The 21,003-nt window shown below is 49.7% G+C and overlaps 2 protein-coding genes across 2 annotated transcripts in view; one reads left to right on the forward strand and one right to left on the reverse strand.

Annotated features, from left to right (window-relative positions):
• LOC140190141 (uncharacterized) overlaps nucleotides 1–14,549 on the forward strand; it is a 41,744-nt gene extending 27,195 nt beyond the window's left edge. The window contains exons 5-6 of the mRNA XM_072246650.1: nucleotides 12,402–12,591; nucleotides 13,446–14,549. The gene's annotated coding sequence lies outside the window, so the exon portion shown is untranslated. The remainder of the gene's footprint in view (nucleotides 1–12,401; nucleotides 12,592–13,445) is intronic.
• Nucleotides 14,550–15,572: 1,023 nt separating this feature from the next.
• LOC140190225 (uncharacterized) lies at nucleotides 15,573–20,357 on the reverse strand. The gene is made up of 2 exons (XM_072246779.1): nucleotides 20,284–20,357; nucleotides 15,573–18,946 (listed from the first exon to the last, which is right to left on the reverse strand). The coding sequence occupies exon 2, from the start codon at nucleotides 18,944–18,946 to the stop codon at nucleotides 18,203–18,205; it is 744 nt and encodes a 247-aa protein (XP_072102880.1). The 5' UTR covers nucleotides 20,284–20,357; the 3' UTR covers nucleotides 15,573–18,202.
• Nucleotides 20,358–21,003: the final 646 nt, after the last annotated feature.

The raw sequence follows: 21,003 nt of genomic DNA on the forward strand, positions 1-21,003 counted from the left end.
AACTTGATGGCATGAACATCGATTTCATCCAACTTCTGGTAATTTTTACATCCCCCCTCCCCCATCCTCCTCTCTTGATCTATTCCCCATTCTAGCTTCCCGCTCACCTCTTCTCAACTGCCCATCACCTCACTCTGGTTCACCTCCTCATTCCTTTACTCCCATGGTCCGTTCTTTCTTCTCCCTTTTCAGCCCTTTACCTCTTCCACTGATCACCTCCCAGCTTCTCACATCTACTAGGCTTTTTCCATTGAGGGTGGGTGGGACTACAACTGGAGATCATGGGTTAAGGGTGAAAGGTGGACAGTTTCAGGGGAACAGAAGGGGAAATTTCTTCACTCAGAGGGTCCTGAGAGTGTGGCGTGAGCCACCAGCACAAGTAGTGCATGCAAGCTCGATTTCAACATTTAAGAGGAGTTTGGATAGGTACATGAATGAGAGGGTGCGGAAGATTATGGTTAGGGTGCAGATCGATGAGAATAGGCAGTTTAGTTCGGCATGGAGCAGATGGGCCGAAGGGCCTGTTTCTGTGCTGTACCACATGGGTTTTCTCCGGGTGCTCTGGTATCCTCCTATAGTCCAAGCACATACCAGTTAGTAGGTTAAAGACACTGACTGTATCTTCCCCTCACTCTTCACCTTCCCCCACCACCTTACTCTGGTTTCTCCCTCCTTCCTTTTCAATCTTGATGAAGGGTCTTGGTCCGAGATGTCCACTGTTCATTCTCCTCCATAAGTGCTGCCTGACCTGCTGAATTCCTCCAGCATTTTCTATGTGTCACTCTGGGTTTTCAGCATTTGCGTAACCATGGGACAATTTACAATGACCAATTAACCTACCGACCCATACGTCTGTTTGGACTGAGGAAGGAGACCCACGCGGTCATGGGGAGAGCATTCAAACTGCTTTTAGGTCGCAGCGGGGATCGAACCTGGGTCGCCTGTATTGTAAAGTGTTGTACTAACCACTACACTCCCATGCCACCCTATTATGTGGAGAGATTGGAGAAACTGAGCATGTCCCTTGAGCAAAAGTGGCTGTGACCTTTCAGCAAACTGCATTGACTGTTTATCCATTCCCACAGCTGCTGCTTGACCTGTCGAGTCTCTACCCAGTGTTTTGTGTGTGTTGCTCTGGATTTCCTGCATCTGCAGAGTCTCTTGTGTTTATGATTTTCCAATTATACTTCCCCTGTTGTGTTTCCCCACAAAGCCTGCATTGGCCGGCTTTGCCCTGAATGAAATGCATCTTGCCGCATCTTTTCTGCCCAGCTATCCATCCTCCTGTCCGCAGTGTTAACTTCATGCCCAGTGACTGCGTCATCTGTAAACAATATTAGGTGCCCGGCACAGACTAGTCAGTCAAATACTTGTTGATCAGTGCTTATTGACACCGCAACCATTGAATAGAACACTACAGCACTGAACTTCAGGGACTTCAGATCAGCTAGCCTGTTCCCACCAGTTGTTCCTGCCTATTCCCGTCTACTTGCTCCCTGGATAGTATCCTTCCCATTGATCTTCCTATCCCTACTTCTCTAAATGTTGCAATCAAATCCATATCCACCACTCCTGCTGGCAGCTCATTCCGCTCTCGCACCACCCTCTGAGTGAAGAAGCTCCCCCTCACGTTCCCCTTAAATATTTCAACATTCACCCATAATGTGTGACCTCTAGTTCTAGTTTCACCCAACCTCAATGCAAAAAGCCTGCTGGTCTTCACCCTTCTAAGGCATCCGTTAGTCTTGCGAGACCATGGACCTGTGCCTGGAAAGTCTTTACTCTCCAGGGCGCAGGCCTTGGCAAGGTTGTATGGAAGACCAGCAGTTGCCCATGCTGCAAGTCTCCCCTCTCCATGACACCAATGTTGTCCAAGGGAAGGGCATTAGGACCCATACAGCTTGGCACTAGTGTCGTCGCAGAGCAATGTTCAAGGGCACAACACATTCCCTCGGCTGGGGCTTGAACTTACGACCTTCAGGTCGCTAGTCCAATGTCTTAACCACTTAACCACTTGGCCACGTGCCCACACTCTTCACCCTATCTATACTTGTTATAGTTTGTGTGGTCTGTCAAACCTCCCCTCAGTCTCCTTCATTCCAGGGAATAAAGTACTAAGCTAGAGGCATAGAGGTCTACAGCACAGAAACTGGTCCTTTGGCCCATCTAGCCTATGCTGTAAATTTATATATAAAAAGCGATATCTATTCAACCTTTTCCAAAAACTCAGATACTCAAGGCCCGGTAATTCCTTGTAAATTATCTCTGTGCTCTTTCAAGCTTATTGATATTTTTCCTGTAGGTAGGTGACCAGAACTGCATACAATACTCTAAATTTGGCCTCTTACTTAATTGCCCATTACACTGCTGGCATTTAGGACAACCATGAAGGTCCTTCATCTGTCTGTCCTCGGCTGCTCATACGTAGAAAGATTCCTCATTGCTGTTTCCGTAACAGGTTTGTTTGACCAGTCAGGGTTGTTAGCTTTGAGCTGAACTGGTGGACCACTCTTAGTCTCGTCTCTACCTTGTGACCTGTTGGCATGGGTGACCCTACCAAGAGCCAAGGCATAACGCCCTGATTCCGACCAGTATAGCTTTCCAGGTCATTGAGGCACGCAAACTATGACATGGTTGTGGTCCTGCTGGAGGAAATTTGGCCTCCTTAACGTCTTAACTTCAACAAAACATGCTAACTCCTGTAACTTCAATAGCACTTGCTATTCTTTCTGGAACTTATGGCCTTTGTCAAGGAGAATGTTACATCAAATGCACTGCTCTCATTTGCCTGGAATCCAATCAGATCGGTTAGCCTTGACTGTCCCTTGTATGTACTGGCCCTAATTTAATCTTGCATCTCTAAATCAGATAGGGTGGATACAAGCAACTTGAAACACAGAGTCAGTGCACGAATGGAGCTTTTGTACTTCACCCTTCAATGCAGTTGTGGCTGGTCCCATCCCTACTGCCTTACCCATCCCATTATCATTCAACAAAGATGAGTAGAGCATGAGAACAGGCCCTTCAGCCTACAGTGTTGTGGCATGCTAAATAAACGCCTAACTGAATTAATCCCTTCAGCCTGCATGTATATCCCTCCATTCTCTGTGGCTGGCATGGTAGTGTAGCGGTTGGTGCAGTTGCTTTACTGTGGCAGTGATCGCCGATTGGGGCTCGATTCCTGCTGCTGTCTGGAAGGATTTTGTATGTTCTCCTCGTGACCACATGGGTTTCCTCCCACGTTCTAAAGACTTTAGGGTTAGTCAGTTGTGGGCATGCTGCGTCGGAGCCGAACGTGTGGCGACATCCTTGGACTGTGGTAATTGTTGATGCAACAAAAAAAAACTGCATTTCACTGTATGTTTCGATGTACATTTGACAAATAAAGCACTTCTGTAATTCAAGTGCCTATCTTAGAGCCATTAAATGCTTTCAGCACCACCCCTGTCAGCACATTCTGGGCAATCATTGCTCTGTGTTTAAAAACAAGAACTCCCTGTAATATTTGAACTTACCCCTTCTAATCTTAAGTGCATGCTCTTTTGTATTAGACGTTTTGACCCTGGGTAAAAAGGAATCTGACTGTCCATGCCTCTTGTAATTTTCCAGACCTCTTATCCTCAGTATCCACTGTTCCAGAGAAAACGACCCAAGTTTGTCCAATCTTGTCTTATAGCTCACACTCTCTAATCCAGGCAACATTCTGGTGAACCTCTTCTGCACCCTCTCCAAAGCCTCCACATGCTTCTTGTAATGGGGCAACCAGAACTGAATGCAAGTGTGCTTTAACTACAGTTTTGTGCGGCTGCAATTCGCATCCTGACCTTGGGGCTCAGTGCCTTGACTAGTCATGTTTAGCACAAACTTTGTGGGCTGAGTGGCTTGTCCCTGTGCTAAACTTTTCCAGGTTTTATGAACATCGAAAACATTAACTTTGCCCGGTCCCTCAAAATGTTAATAGTTTCAATAAGACCACTCAACATTCTTCTGGTAATTCTCCCCCTCCCACTCTTCTGTTTTCCATCTGGCATTACTCCTACCACTTCCCTTCTCACCTATCCATCATTTCCCTTTGGTGTTCCTCCTGCTTCCTTTACTCTGATTGTCCACTCTCCTCTTCTATCATATTCTTTCTTCAGACTTTTTCTGCCTATCACCTCCCAGCTTCTCACTTCCTCTCCCTCTCTCACCCACCTTCCCCCTCACTTGGCTTCCCCTCTCACCTTCCAGCTTGTACTTTCCCTTCACCCCATCATTTTCAAACTTCAATGTAAATTTATTATCAAATTACATCTGTGTCACCATGTACAGCCCCAAGATTTATTTTCTTGCTGGCATAATCGAATCAATGAAAGACTGCACCTACTCATCATGCAGAAGATGACAAACTGTGGAAAGACAAAAAGAGAACTAATGATAATAAATAAGCAATAATTATCGAGAACATGAGGTGGGTCATTGAAAATGAGACCATATGTTGTGGGGACATTTCAGTGATGGGGCAGGTGAAGATCAGTAAAGTTATCCCCTTTGGTTTAAGAGCCTTATGACTGAGGGGTGGTAACTGTCCCTGAACCTGATGGTGTGGGACCAGAGGCTCCTGTACCACCTTCCTGATGGAAGCAGCGAGGAGAGAACAAGATCTGGGTGGTGGGGATGCTGCTTTCCTGTGACATGCTTCGTGTAGATGGACTGGGCTGTATCCAGTACTTTTTGTAGGATTATTCTTTTTTCTGGTTTCTCCCCCCCCCCCCTTGATCCCGATATAGGGTGTCAGGCCCGAAGTGTTGGCTGTTCATTCCCCTCCATAGATGTGGCCCGACCCGCTGAGTTCCTCCAGCATTTTGTGTGTTACTCCTAATGCCTTGAACATCTGCTGAGACAGCCCCCCGCCCTTCCCAGCAGTTAGACTAGTTCCTTATGCAGTCCCTTAATTAGCAATGTTTGTCTTCTGTAGCTGCAGCGCACCTGCCGTGGTTTAACAGGAGCCCGAGGTGGAGTCGTACAGCACAGACTGCTCCACGACGAAGGTATTGCCCAACGAGCTTGTCCCACCTGCCCAGATTTGGCCCGCAGCCCTCCAATAGCCCCCTCCTCCCATCCGTGGACTTATCTAGATGCCTTTTAAATGTTGCTAATGTGCGCGCCTCAACCGCTATTTATGGCACGACACCCTTTGTGTGAGCAAGCTGATCCCGACGTTCCTTCCCCAGCTTTCGCCTCTAGGCAGAATAATGGGCATCGACTGGATGGCCCAAAGCGCCCGTTTCTGTGCAGTGGTTCACTAAGACTAGAATCTTAAACCTGGGCCCCTCCCCTTATGGGGGCGGGGTGGAGCTGCATCTGTACCAAAGGAGGTGTAAGACCCCCCGCTAGCCTGCAGGTCACCCTTGGGCAAGGTGTAGCCCCCGAGGTCAGGGTTACTTCTTCACTCAGAGGGCAGTGAGAGTGTGGAGCTGGCTGCCAGCACATGCGGCGCATGCAAGCTCGATTTCAGCACCTAAGAGAAATTTGGCTAAGTATGTGGATGGTAAGGGTATGGAGGGCTGTGGTCACGGTGGAGGTCAATGGGAGTAGGCAGTTTCAATGATTCAGCACGGGCTTGATGGGCCGAAGGGCCTGTTTTTGTGCCGTACTTTTTTTTATGACTAAGACGTGAAGCCATAGACCCATAGTGGATGGTCGTATGAGCAGCTGGTGCAGATCACAAGGCCTGGTTATGCAATCACTGACGCCAGGCAGACAATCTCTGAAAGTATTGACAGTGGCTGCGGGTCACTCGTTTTGTAAATACACTACCCAGAAAAAGGTAGTGGCAAACTACTTCTGGATAAAAATTTGTTGAGAACAATCATGGTTATGGAAAGACTATGGGTGCCCACATCATATGACAAGACACATATCTGAACAAGCCCTGGCTATACGCTTTCAACCTGTCTCCGTCCACGATTTTATATTCCTCTATCAGCTCACCCATCAATCTCCAACATTCCAGGAAACAGAAGACCTATTCTAATATGCTGGATGTACAATTCAGTGGCCTCTTTATTAGGTACACCTGCTCGTTAATGCAAACATCTAATTGGCCAATCATGTGGCAGCAACTCAGTGCATGAAAGCATGCAGACATGGTCAAGAGGTTCAGTTGTTGTTCAGACCAAACACTAGAAAGGGGAAAAATGTGACCTAAGACACTTTGACCATGGTATGATTGTTGATGCCATGCGGGGTGATTTGAGTATCTCAGAAACTGCTGCTGATCTCCCAGGATTTTCACGCACAGCTGTCTCTAGAGCAAGAGTTCCCAACCATTTTTTAAAAAATATCATAGACCCCCTAGCATTAACCGAGAGGTCCGTGGACCCCAGTTGTAAACCTCTGCTCTGGAGTTTCTAGAGAATGGTGTGAAAAATAAAACTAAGACACTAACAGCCAGCGAGCGGCAGTTCTGTGAGTCAAAATGCCATGTTAATGAGAGAGATCAGAGGAAAATGGCCAGACTGGTTCAAGCTGACAGCAACTCAAATAACCACGCGTTACGACATGGTGTGTAGATGAGCATCTCTGGAAGACAACATGATGAATCTTGAAGTGGATGGGCTACAGCAGCAGATGACCACGAACACGCACCCAGAGCAGGACAAAATACGAAGAAAAAGTAGATCAGATGAGGCTTGACTGCTAAAAGGAACCACAACCACTGTGGTTTAGTTCTCCAACTGAAAGAGAAACATTGTGTGTGTGTGTGTGTCTATATGAGTGTGAGAATGTGTATGTGTGCACACATGTGTGTGCTTGTGTTGGTGCATGTTTTTGTGTGCATCTGTGAGTATGCATGTGAGAGAGTGAGCACGCATTTGTGTTTGTGGGCATGTATGTGTGTGTTTTTGTGTGACCTATAGTGTGCTTGTGTGTGTGCACGCACATGTCCTTGTATATTTATGTGTCTGAGACATATAGAAACATAGAAAACCTACAGCACAATACAGGCCCTTCGGCCCACAAAGTTGTGCCGAACATATCCCTACCTTAGAAATTACTAGGGTTACCCATAGCCATCTATTTTTTCCAAGCTCCATGTACCTATCCAAAAGTCTCTTAAAAGACCCTATCGTATCCGCCTCCACCACCGTTGCTGGCAGCCCATTCCACGCACTCACCACTCTCTGCGTAAAAAAAACATACCCCTGACATCTCCTCTGTACCTACAAGCCAGCACCTTAAACCTGTGTCCTCTTGTGGCAGCCATTTCAGCCCTGGGAAAAAGCCTCTGACTATCCACACGATCAATGCCTCTCATCATCTTATACGCCTCTATCAGGTCACCTCTCATCCTCCGTCACTCATATCCAGACCCCAGAACATTCAGCAGCCATTCTTGTCCTTCTGACAGCCAAGGAGACATAATGGCCACAGCGCCATTGTTCCATGTACTGATCTGTGCTCTAAGTCCATCACCCTTGTGCCTCCGAGCAAAAATGGACACACTTCAACCCATCTCACTGACTGCAATTTTGCAATATCAACTTCCTGTCCTTCCTCACACTCACTACACTCTGTATCTACTGTATACCAACTGCCCCGTCCTCTGACCGATCACCCTGGTCCTCATTCCCCTGCCAAACTAGTTAAAACCCCTCACAAACAGTTCCAGCAAACCTGCCCTCAAGGATATTGATCCCCTTAGGGTTCAGGTTTAACCCGTCCTTTTTATCCCAATGATCCAGAAACTCTGCCCCCACACCAATTGCTTGGCCACATCACCTGCCATATCGTCCTTTTCTTACCCTCTGTGGCGCATGGCACAATCCGCAATCCGGAGATTGACATCTTCGGGGTCCTGCTTTTCGGCTTCCTACCCAGCTCCCTAAATTCTCTTCAGGACCTCATCCCTTTTCCCACCTATGCCGATGATACCACCATGTACCATGGCTTTTGGCTGCTCACCCCCCTCCCCCTTTAGAATGCTATGGACCCAATCCCTGACCCTGGAACCTGGGAGGCAACATAACATCTGGGTGTCTTTTTCCTGTTTGCCCCCTCTAACTATTGAACCCCCTATCACCTCTGCATTCCTCTTTTTCACCCCCCACTTCTCTCTGAGCTACAGAGCCCCAGGCTCAGTGCTAGAGACCTGCTACTAGTAGGCTGCGTCCCCAAACAGTATCCAGTATCCGGTTATCGAGGGGAACGGCCATAGGGAGGGAGGGAGGGAACGAACGTCGTCTCACACCATGAGTGGCCTGCGTCGGGCATTTTTATGCCTTACAAGGCGCAGATTGGAAGTCTGTGTGGGGCGCCACTAGACACAGACACTAGAGCAATGTGTGGTTAAGTGCCTTGCTCAAGGACATAAACACGTTGCCACAGCTGAGGCGCGAACTAGCAACCTTCAGATCACTAGACGAACGCCTTAACCACTTGGCCACGTGCCCAACATTTGGAATGGCCATTGGGATACTCTGTTTCGGACCGAGATCCTTCCTCCAGCACTTTGCGTGCGTTGCTCAAGTTTTCCAAAATCTGCAGAATCTTGAGTTTATGAACACGAGATTCAGCAAATGCTGGAAATCCTGAGTAACAGTCGAAGAACTCAACAGATCAGGCAGCTTCTATGGACAGGAATGGCCAGTCGACGTTTCGGGCCGAAAACCTTCATCTTGGGTTTATAGTTGTGGTTGTTTTTTTCCCCCGACATGGTGGCTGTTCCCGTTCTGTGTGTTTAGGGGTTCACAAGGACACAGCGGCCGATTGACCCACCGACCCCACCCAGCGTTGGGTTGTGGGAGGAAACTGGAACGCCAGAAAAAAACACGCGGTCACAGGGAGAGCGTGGAAATGCCCCCTGACCGGACCAGATGGACTCGGTGCCTCACGCAGCCTTGAGAATCGAAACGGTGAATTATTGTTCCTCTCCCAGCTACGTGGAGCGGCATCTATATTTAAAAAGGGGAATCTGATGGTTTGGAACTCGTTCAACTTTCAGAATAAGAACTTTAAACCGCCACCACGCCAGATGCACAGACTCTTATCTCGGCCAACGCTCTTTCCTGGTCAAATTCCCACCCCACTCGTCAAACCATCCTCAACGTTAATGTGGCTCAGGATGCTGGTATTTATTTCGGACATGCCAGCTTGCAGATGAGACCAGGATTGGTGTCGTAGTGGACAGTGAAGACGTTTGTCTGAGGAAATTGAAAGACTATGAGGAGGGTCCGATGAAGTTCACGAGAATGATTCCGGGAACGAAGGGGTTAACATATGAGGAGCGTTTGGCAGCTTTGGGCCTATACTTACTGGAATTTAGAAGAATGCGGGGGTGGAGGTGGTGGTGGAATCTCATTGAAGCCTACCAAATGTTGAAAGGACTAGATAAGGTGAATGTGGAGAGGATGTTTCCTATGGTGGGGGTGTCCAGAACTAGAGGGAACAGCCTCAAAATTGAGGGGCAATCTTTTAGAACGGAGGTAAGGAGGATTTTTTTTAACCCAGAGAGTAGTGAGTAGCACAGACTGCGTTGGAGGTCAAGACTGTGAACTTAAAAGCATAAGAACATAAGAAACAGGAGCAGGAGTAGGCCATCCGGCCCATCGAGCCTGCCCCGCCATTCAATAAGATCATGGCTGATCTGTCCGTAAACTGAGCTCCATCTACCTGCCTTTTCTCCATAACCCTTAATTCCCTTACTATGTAAAAACCTATCCAACTGTTCCTTAAATATATTTAGTGAAAAAGCCTCAACTGCTTCCCTGGGCAGAGAATTCCACAGATTCACCACCCTCTGGGATAAACAGTTTCTGCTCATCTCCGTCCTAAATCTTCCCCCCTGAATCTTGAGGTAATGTCCCCTAGTTTTAGTCTCACCTACCAATGGAAACAACTTTCATACTCCTATCCCTTTCAACATTTTGTATGTTTCTATAAGATCCCCTCTCCTTCTGAACCCCAGAGAGTATAGTCCCAGGCGACTCAATCTCTCCTCATAGGTTAACTCCTTCATCCTTGGAATCAACCTGGTGAACCTCCTCTGCACCGCCTCCACAGCCAGTATATCCCTCCTCAAGTATGGAGACCAGAACTGCACGCAGTACTCCAGGTTCAGCCTCACCTGTACCCTGTATAGTTGCAGCATGACCTCCCTGCTCTTGAATTCAATCCTTCTAGCAATGAAGGCCAATATTCCGTTTGCCTTCTTAACAACCTGTTGTACCTGCAGGCCAACTTTTTGCGATTCATGCACAAACACTTCCAAGTCCCTCTGCACAACAGCATGCTGCAATCTTTCACCGTTTAAATAATAATCTGCTCTTCTATTATTCCTGTCGGTATATTTAAAGCGAAAATTGACAGTTTCCTGATTGGTGGGGGCATCAACGATTATGGCGAGAAGGCAGGTGTATGAGTGGGACCCGGGATCAGCCTTGATGGAACGGCGGGGCGGACTCGATGTGCGGAGTAATGATGCGTATGGCTCTTGCTCCTATGTCTTATGGTCTTTTGAGGAGCGTATGTAATATCTACAACTGGTATCATAGCAAAGTCACTGCACAATAACATTACACAATTAGGGCTACACAGCAATACTTATGTAAGTCTCCAGAGAATCTTCTTGACTTTGCCTGTACCCTATGTTCTACGAACCTGAGCTGAGAAAAAAAAGAGAATAAAAGTAAATAATAATTTTTTAAAAAAACAGGTAGGACTCACACGGTGAATGACAGGGCTCCAGAGAGTGTTGTAGACCCGAGAGACCCAATGGTACAAAGTCATATTTCTGCGGGTTCAGGGTGGTGAAGGGTATTTGGCACGCTAGCCTTCGTCGGTCATGGCACTGGCTACTGGAGTTGTTACGTCGTGATAATGTTGTGCAATACGTTAGTGTGCAGGTCTGCTCGCCTAGTTATAGGAAGGATGTCATTAAGCTGGAGGTGGGGGCAGAAAAGATTCAGCAGGATATTCTCAGGACTGGAAGACTTGAGTTATAAGGAGAGCCAGGAGCACCTGTTTCAGTCTCCAGAAAACTGAAACGATTGCTAACACGGTGTGTGAAGAAACTTCTTCTCAGCCTTGTCGGTTATCCTGGTACCAAATTACTTAATTAAAAAAAAATAATTTTGAGATAAAGCACGGTAACAGTGCCGACAGGCACAATGAACGTGCATCACCTAATTACACCCGTGAGGCCAATTAACCTATTAAACCGTACGTCTTTGCAATGTGGGAGGAAACCAGGGTACCCGGAGGAAACCCACGCGGTCATGGGGAGAACGTACAAACTCCTTGTAGACAGTGGCGGGAATTGAACCCGGTCGCTGCTGTAACACTAACTACCTTGTTAGCCCACATATTCTGCTTCCAAGTCTTAGGGAATGTTCCCATGGAAAATAACCTCCTGGTGTTGGACCTGAAACCTTCCCCCTCCCAGCCCTCTGCCCTCCTCCTTGGGATATAAGAAGTTTCAACGTGTCTGAAGCGACATTCACACAAAGTGCTGCAGGAACTCGGCAGGTCAGGAAGCATCCGTGGAAGGGAATGAAGAGTTGGTGTTCTGGGCCCAGACCCTTCATCAAGAAGGGAGCAGAGGTAGAATAAGAGGGTGTGGGGAGGGGAAGGCATACAAGTTGGCAGGTGATAGGTGACGAGGTGATGTGGAAGGAGCGGGGGGGGGGATTGTTTAAGAGGTTGGCAGGTGAAAAGTAGCCTCTACCCTAAAGGCATGGACATAAATGTCCCTAACTTCTGCTAATATCTGCTCTCCCCCTTCACTCTTTGTCCATTCCCTATTCTGGTTTCCCTCTCACTCTTCCTCTTCTCCTCACCTCCCCCGGTAGGCTTCCTCATTCCTTTTCTCCCATGGTCCTCACTCATCCGCTAGCAGATTCCTTCTTTTTCTCCAGGCCTTTACCACCTTCACGTTTCATTTGGTTCCTGGCACAGCCGGGTTCTTTTGAATGTCATAAAACACAGATCCTTGAATCCCTGAAAGTCATCTTAGGGTTGTAAAAAAAACCTTTTGGCACATTGGCCTTCATAAATCAAAGTATTGGCTACAGGAGTTGGGATGTTATGCTGAAGTTGTATAAGACTTTGGTGAGGCCTAATTTGAGTATTGTGTGCAGCTTTGGTCGGCTAACTGCAGGAAAGATATCAATAGGATGGAAAGAGTGCAAAGAAAACTTACGATGGCATTGCCAGGATTTGAGGAAACACCTCTGTGAACTTGAGTTGCATGGAAAGATCAGATAAGTTAGGACCTTATCCCCTGGTGTGTAGGAGAATGAGTGAAGATTTGATGGAGGTACACACAATTATGAAGGATATAGATGGTGTTGGGTGGTGGGGTGGAGATACGTCTCCACCAAAGGTGGTGTAAAGCACTCCTTCTCTCCGCTATCCTGTAGGTCACCCTTGGGCAAGGTGTAGCACCTGCTTGGCCCCACCCCCTATCAGGATCACATGAAGCCATGGGAGCAGGTGGTGGATGGTCGTATGAGCAGCCGGTACATATCACAAGACCTAGTTATGCAATGACGGACACCAGGCAATTTTTGAAGAGCATTGATAATGGCTGAGGTCACCACCCAGAAGAAGGTAATGAGAAACCTCTTCTGTAGAAATTTTTCTACAGAACCAAGTGCAATCATGAGACCACGTGTGGTTAAGTACACGGATGGACGGGTATGGAGATATAGTCTGAAAGCAGGTCGATGGGATTAGGCAGAGTAATTTGGTATGGACTAGATAGGCCAAATGCTATGACTCTATGACTGTAGAACAGTACAGCACAGGAACAGGCCTTGTCTGCGCCAAACCCAATGCCAATTAAACTGAACATATCATTATCGATTGTGCCACTAACCGGGGTTAACGTATGAGGCCTGCACTCGCTGGGGTTTGGTAGAGTGGGTGGGAGATCTCATGGAAACCTATCGAATCTTGATAGGCTTTGATAGAGTGGACATGGAGAGAATGTTTCCTGTAGTTGGCGGAGTCTACAATAACGGGACTCAGGATAGAAATACATCTCTTTACCACAGAGATGAGGAGGAATTTCTTTAGCCAGAGGGTTGTGAAACTTTGGAGTTCGTTGCCACAGGCCATGTCATTGGGTATATTTTAAGCAGTGTTGACAGGTTCTTGATTATTAAGGGCGTCAAAGTTTACGGGGAGAATAGGGTTGAGAGAAAACGGAAAAAACAGCCATGACGGAAAGGCGGCACAGATTCAATGGCCCAAATGGCCTAATTCTGTTTGTGTCTTATGTTCTCCCCCGCCCCCCCCCCCCCCAATGGCAGCAGGTACTCTCTACAATCAAGATTGTTCTCAGTATTATTTGTCTATTTATTTAAATTTGTACAGATTATCTTGTTTTGCATATTTATTCTCTGTTGGCCTCTATTGTGAAGTTTCTCATTGATTCTTTTGTATTTTTCTGTTCTACTCAGAATGCCCGCAAGTAAATTAATCTCGAGGTGGTATATGGTGACACGTACACTTAGTGGCACTTTATAAGTTGCAGGAGTGGAACCCGGCGAGGTCTTCTGCTGCTGTGTGGCCCATCCACTTCAAGGTTCAATGTGTTGTGCATTCAGAGATGCGCCTCTGCACACCACTGTTGCTGTAACATGTGGTTGTTTGAGTTACCGTCAGCTTGAGCCAGTCTGGCCATTCTCCTGTAATCTCTGTCATTAACGAGCTGCCTTTGCTCAGAGAGCCGCTGTTTCTTGCACCAATGTCTGTAAACTCGGGAGGCTGTTGTGCCTGAAAATCCCAGGAGACCTGCAGTTTCTGAGATACTCAACCGCTCCTTCTGCCATCAACAAGTCAAAGTCACCTATATCATATTTCTTCCTCATTCTGATGTTTGTTTGTACAGCTGAAGCTCATGACCATGTCAACATGCTTTTATGCATTGAGTTGCTGCCATATTTGAACCAAAGGGGATAACTTGACTCAACTTCACTTACCCCATAATTGAATTGTTCAAGAACCTATGAACTCACTTTCAATGATTCTTCGTTTCCTGTTCTCGATATTTAAGGCTTATTTATTTACTATTATTTGTTTCTTTTCATATTTGTCTTTTGCACACTGGTTGAACGCTATAGTTGGTGAGGTCTTTCATTGATTCCATTATGGTTATTATTTTATTATGGATTTATTGAAAATGCCCGCAAGAAAATGAATATCAGGGTTGTATATGGTGACATATATGTACTTTGATAATAAATTTACTTGGAACTTTGAACATGATTGGCTGATTAGATATTTGCATTAACAAGCAGGTCTGCAGTTGTACCTAATAAAGTGGCCACTGAACGTGCACTCTTGGATAATAAATTTACTTCGACCTTAGTGCGAGACAAAGAAATTGTCCTGCATATCTCCTGTAAACACCTCCCTCCTCCTCTGCTCTGTCTGTGGCCACCAGAAACCCGCGGAGAGCTGTGAACACAGCTCAGCAGATCACAGAAACTTGCCTCCCCTCCATGGTGTCTGTCTACACTTCTCGGTGCCTCAGTAAAGCAGCCAGCACAGTCAACATCCCCCCCACTTCCTCCAGCCACCCCTTTGCTAGAGAGTGTGACTCTGAAAGTATTTAGGCAGTGGGTTTGGATTGTGTGAAACTTAGTTATACAATACAGGAATGGCTTCCCATCCATCATCAGATTTCTGAACAGTCCAAGAACCCACGAACGCTACCTTGTTTTTTGTAGTGTTTATTGATAGTCAAAATTGAATGTCTCTGCATTAAAACCAACAGATTTCATGTCGTGATCATAAATCCAATTCCTTTTCTCAACCCCATCGGGACATCGCTGGATATCTGCATGCTTTGGACACTAAACGTACAAAACGATCAGCAAAATGCTCGCAATGGCCACAGAGGGACACACAAAACGTGCTGGAGGAACTCAGCAGGTCAGGCGTCATTTATGGAAAGGAAGAGAGTCGACGTATCGGGCCGAGACCCTTCCTCTGGACTGTAACGGAAGGCGGGGGGCAGGAGCCAGAATGAGATGGTGGTGGCGGAGTTCAAGTTGGCAGGTGATAGGGGAGGGAAATGGGTGGGCGGAGGGGAGGTGATAGGTTGAAGGGGTAAAGAGCTGTAGAAGAAGGAATCTGGTAGGAGAGTGGACCATGGGAGAAAGGGAAGGAGGAAGGGAACCAGAGGAAGGTGATGGGCAGGTGTGAAGGGAACGGGCAAGAAGGGGAAATTGAAAAAGAGGGATGGGGTGGGTAGGAATTACCAGAAGTTAGGGAAATCGATGTTCACGGCGCCAGGTTGGAAACCACCCAACCACAGGTGGTAACGGAATCATTTGAAAGTGTATGTTTCTCAGCCGGATTAGATTGATCTTAGAGCAGGACAAAGGGTTGGCATAGCATCATGGGCCGAAGGGCCTGTACTATTCTTGGTACTATGTTCTAATACAACAAACAACAGGAATTCTGCAGATGCTGGAAATTCAAGCAACACACATAAAGGTTGCTGGTGAACGCAGCAGGCCAGGCAGCATCTCTAGGAAGAGGTGCAGTCGATGTTTCAGGCCGAGACCCTTCATCCTGACAAAGGGTCTCGGCCTGAAACGTCGACTGCACCTCTTCCTAGAGATGCTGCCTGGCCTGGTGGGTCTCGGCCTGAAACGTCAACTGCACCTTTTCCTAGAGATGCTGCCTGGCCTGCTGCGTTCACCAGCAACTTTGATGTGTGTTGCTCCTAATACAACAATGCTAGGTACTTTCAGAGTATTTGACAGGTGCTGCCAGGGGGGTTTTTAAGAACAGGCTGGTGGACAGCCAGAGACCTCTTCCTAGGTGGGAAATGGCTAATACGAGGCGGCATAGTTTTATAGGCATTAGAGGAAAGTGTAGGGCAGGATGTCAGAGGCAGGTTTCCCCCCCCCACACTGAGTGGTGGCTACGTGAACACCCTTCGAAGGGTGGTAGTAGAGGCAAGTACACTTGGGGCTTTAAGAGATTTTTACATGGATGACAGAAAAATGGAGGGATATGTAAGAAGGAAAGGTTAGATTGATCGTAAGAGTAGGTTAAAAGGTTGGCACAGCATTGTTGGCCAAAGGGCCTGTCCTGTGCTGTAATGTTTATGTTCTATAATGGTTATAGAGAATCATTTCTGTAACGACAGTCAGCAGAGCGGGACTTAAGCTCGGGTCACTGGGTTGGTGTGGTCGGATTTCCGGGAATATCAGCACAGTGCTATTACAGCTCGGCGCATTCCGGAGCCATTCTGTCGGGAGTCTCTGTACGTCCTCCCTGTGGAATGCGTGGGTTTTCCCCGGGTCCTCTGGTTTCCTCCCACAGTCCAAAGACATACCGGATAGTTGGTCATTGTAAATGATTAGCTCAGGGTTAATTGCGTTTGTCGGGGCTTGAAGGCTGGAAGGTCCAACTCCGAGCTGTATTGCGAAATAAAAATTTATAAAAATTAAGAGTATAAAATTTGCTCGTGCTCGTGTGCAAGAAGTCACGCCAGTTCAGTCTTGGTCACCTGCTGTGGGAACGATGTCAAACTGGAAAGAGAACAGAAGAAGATGTTCCCAGGGACTGAGTTGTGGAGAGTTTGGACAGGCTAGGAATTGATTCCTGGGTAGCAGATGGAGGGGTGATCTTATAGAGCGGGGCTTCCCAACCCGGGGTTCACGGACCCCTCGGTTACTGGTAGGGGTCCATGGCATAAAAAAAGGTTGCGAACCCCTGTTATCGAGGGTGCAGACTGAGTGTATTCACCCCATCCCTAGCCCGTCAAAAAGGGGAACCAAGAATTCGAGGGAGGGGAGGAGAGAGTTTCATTAGGAAGTTTCTCTGACCACAGTGTCACATATGTGGAATGAGCTGCCAGAGGAAGTGTTTGAGGAAAGTAAGATAACAGCTTTTTTAAAAAGCTGCTTGAGCAGCTACACATGGATTGGAGGAGGTTTGGACGGGACACGTGCCAAACGAGGGCAAATGGGACTAGCTTGGATGGGGGAGGGGGAGGTCAATGGTGCAGCATAGAGTCATTGGGCCGAAGGGCCTCTTTCTATGCTGATGACAGGAATACGGCTGATTGAAAAATGTAGGGGGGTGGATAGAGTTAGTAGGTTAAAGGATTGGCACATCTCAGGCCGAGGGGACTGAACTGTGCTGTAGGTTTCATGGGAAGAGGTTCTGTCTGTTTCAGCAGTCGTCCTTGCCCACCCCGCCACCTGTCTTCAACTCTAGCAGGAACCTCTCGGACAGACGTGTTGTCCCTGACACCCTGCAGCCACACACGCCACTTCCACATACTCACTTCCCCTTTGCACGACAGGCACATTTCCAGGATTCTTTCGCCTGTATCCCACCCCTTCCCGCACCGGAGGGCAGGGCAGTGAGGACTCCCACAGTCATACAGCTCGGAATCAGGCCCTTTGGCCCAGAGGGTCAGTGCGGTCCATCGGCCGCGGAACGTTTCCCTCCCACATTTCCACCAGATTCTCCCCTTCGCCCACACAAATACTGGGGGTGGCGGGCTGGGGCGATTAACCCACTGACCCCGATTGTTTGCTGGGATGTGAGAGAGAGGGAGATAGAGACACACAGAGAAGGGCACACATGGGAGAGACCCAGGGGGATGGAGAGAGATGGAGTGAAAGATAGAGATAGAGACAGAGGGGGTGGGGAGAGAGGGAGAGAGAGGGGGGGACAGAGAAAGGGGGGTTGAGGGGGAGAGATTGAGGGAGGAGAGATAGAGGGAGAGGGGAGAGACAGGGGGGAGAGGGGAGAGACGGGAGAGAGGGGAGAGACAGGGGAGAGAGGGGGGGGAGGGGGAGAGAGGGGGGAGAGAGAGGGGGGAGAGAGGGGGGAAGAGAGAGGGGGAGAGAGAGAGGGGGAGAGAGGAAGGAGAGAGGGATGGGGGACAAAGAGAGAGGGGGTAATCAGAGAGGGAGAGGGGGGCGGGGGGGGACCAGAGAGGGGAGGGTGACGGAGATATAGGGAAGACGCAGATGAGAGGGTGAGAGTGACACACACACACACACACACACACAGAGTCAGGACAGACAGAGCCAGAGGTCAGGATTGATCCCACAGACACACACCCTTGTCCCCTATGTGCCCGAAGATCCCTGCGGCCTGGTGCGTGACATGCTTAGGCCCCACGCCGGTGTAGAGTGCCGGCTGACGCATCCCAGGCCGGGACGTCTGACGGGCGCCCCTCTCAGCTGTCCGCCTGTGGGTGGGTGGCCTGGTGGCGGCGCAGGTGGGTCCGCTGCACGAAGCCCTTGCCGCAGATGGCGCACTGAAAGGGCTTGCGGCCGCTGTGCAGGTAGCGGTGCTTTGCCAGACCGCCGGCGTTGCGGAAGAGCTTGCGGCACAGGGCGCACTCGAAGGGCTTCTCCAGTGTGTGGGTGCGCAGGTGCTCCACCAGGTTGCTGGACTTGGCGAATGGCCGCTGGCACAGGCTGCAACGGTAGGGCTTCTCGCCGGTGTGGACGCGCCGGTGCTGGCTGAGGTTGCCCGAGGAGTAGAAGCGGCGGGGGCAGAGCGGGCACTGGTAGGGCTTCTCGCCCGTGTGGATGCGGCGGTGCCGCGTCAGCTCGAAGGCGCGGGCGAAGCGTTTGGGGCAGGCCGGGCAGCAGTAGGGCCGCTCGCCACTGTGGACGCGCTGGTGCTGGGCCAGGTAGGAGGCCTTGGGGAAGGCCTTGCAGCAGACGGCGCACTCGAAGTGGGGGGAGAGGCGGGCGGGCAGCTCCAGCTGGGGTGCACCACCACAGGGCCGGCCGCAGAGGCAGCTGGAGCCCATGCCCAGGCCGCCGCTATCATCGTCCAGCGGGCAGGGGGCGACCGCTGCCACAACAAACGCGGTTGCTGGCGGCCCCACCTCCTCCTCCTCCTCCTCATCCTCTGCCGGCCCCTCCTCCTCTTCCTCCGCTGGTGCCTCCTCGACCCCTGCCATCATCATCTGCGAGAAGAGGAGGTGGGGGCTGTCAGTGCTGGATTTGGACAGGTGGGAGGGGGCAAGATGGGAAAGGGGGGAGGCAACGGATGGACGAAGGAGAGCAGAGGGAGGGGAAATGGAAGCAGCGGGAGAGGGAGGGTAGGGTGAGGGGGAGGCAGGGGTGATGGGTGGGGCACAAGGGTGTATGGTGGGGGATGATGTGTGAGGGGTTAAGCTTAAGGGGCGACAGTGAGGGGGGACAGCCGGAGAGTGAGGGGCTAAGGGTGGTAATCAATGGAGGGCGGAGAGATGAGACATTCAGTGTACAGGAGGTGGGGCAAGCTGGTTGGGGAGATAGACGGTGGGGTGACAGAGAGATGACAAGAGAGGGTCACAATAGAGGGGGAGTGACAGAGACTAGGCCTAAGGTGGGGACAGAGGGATGTGAAGCAGGGTGACCACGGAGTGGACGCGACGGAAGGGGGCGCCACGGGAGGACATGACGAGGAGTGCCATGGAGGGATGTGACGGAGGGGGGGGGTGACGGAGGAGGGGATATCATGGGGGACTACAGAGGGGGAGAACATCATCGGGACGTTGGGGGAGCGTTAGGAGATGCACTGGGGGTGGGTCCCCAGAGGGATCTGCGTCGGGGGGTGGAGGCCATCAGGGACTGGGGGCGAGGATCAACACATGGGGGATGCGACATATGGGAAGATCACGATGCGGGGTCGGGGGCAGAACACGGAGGGACGCGACTTAGCGGTCCACGGAGATACGCATCGGAGGAGGGGGCCGCTGAGGGACGCGATGTGGGGGGACATCGGGGAGGGGGGAGCGCGTCAGATTGGGAGGCGTCGGGCGGGGGGTTGTTAGAAGAGGGCCGTAAAGGGGTTGGTGTGAAGGACATGACGGAGAAGGGAGATGATAGATGGGGTGACGACTGGGGAGGGGGACGTTGGGTGGGAGCAAGGGGGTGTGACAGGAGGGGCGAGACAGTGGGGTCTGGGACAGGGGGTGGCGAGCCGGCAGTTCCGAGACAGAGGGGAGGCGCCACCTGGGGCTCGATGGGAGGGCGCGGGACAGTGGGGGAGGAGACAGAGAGGAGAGGGTTGTGATAGGGAGGGTTGCGATATAGTGGTGGATGCCGGGTGGAAAGAGGAGGGAAGAGGGGGGAGAGTGTGTGATGGTCTGCACGGTGGGGGTGGGGAAGTGGATGCGGGTGCGATAGTGAGAGTGGGTGTTGGGGGTGGTGGTCGGATGAGAGATCACTGCGAAGCAGAGGTGGGGGAGGAGAGTGAGGGGGCGGTGGGGCCGAGGTCGGTGATCAGGGGACCGGATACAAACGGGGACCCACTTACCCTCTACCGATCTCCGGCCTCCAGCTCCAGGTCCGCAGCCACCCCCAGCGCGCATGCGCCGTCTCTCACCAGCGGCGCCGACAGAGCACTCTCTGCCCCGCGATGATCCCTGGGAAATATGTGCCTCCATTGTGCTGATGTTATTTCCCCTTCTCTCCCCACTTCCGTTCCCTACCCCCTTTCCACCTCCCTCCCCTCCTGTTGTACTGTTCTGTGTTCTACATACCATGGCGAGAGGGGGAAAATTTAAAGGAGATTTGTTGGGAAAGTTCTTTTTTATTCAAGGTTAAGTTTATTATTGTTCAGCTGTACAAATGTATACTGCCTGTTCCTCTGGACCAAGCTGCACAATATAACTCACACACACAACACACAAAATAATATTACCACTAATACATTAATGGGTAATAAGTTGCATTTGCGACACAAGTTAAAAAGTGAACAGTGTAAACGCTACTGACGCTTCATACATGATGAGATCTGGGTGGTGGTTGGAGATTCTGTGAATGGAAAGCCCTTATCACCTGTGCTTGGTTCAGTTTCCCTAGTTAAACAGGTTGGTGTTGCTACCTGGGGTGGAAGTAACAGGCTCATGACTATTATCCATACAGATTCATATTGACCACATCTCCAAATTAAGCTCAAGTTTATTGTCATTCAATTGTAGATACTGCATGCATACCACCAAACAAAACAACGTTCCTCTGGACCACACTGCAT

The sequence above is a fragment of the Mobula birostris genome, chromosome 29 (genome assembly GCF_030028105.1).
Source record: "Mobula birostris isolate sMobBir1 chromosome 29, sMobBir1.hap1, whole genome shotgun sequence".
Classification (NCBI taxonomy): Eukaryota; Metazoa; Chordata; class Chondrichthyes; order Myliobatiformes; family Myliobatidae; genus Mobula; species Mobula birostris.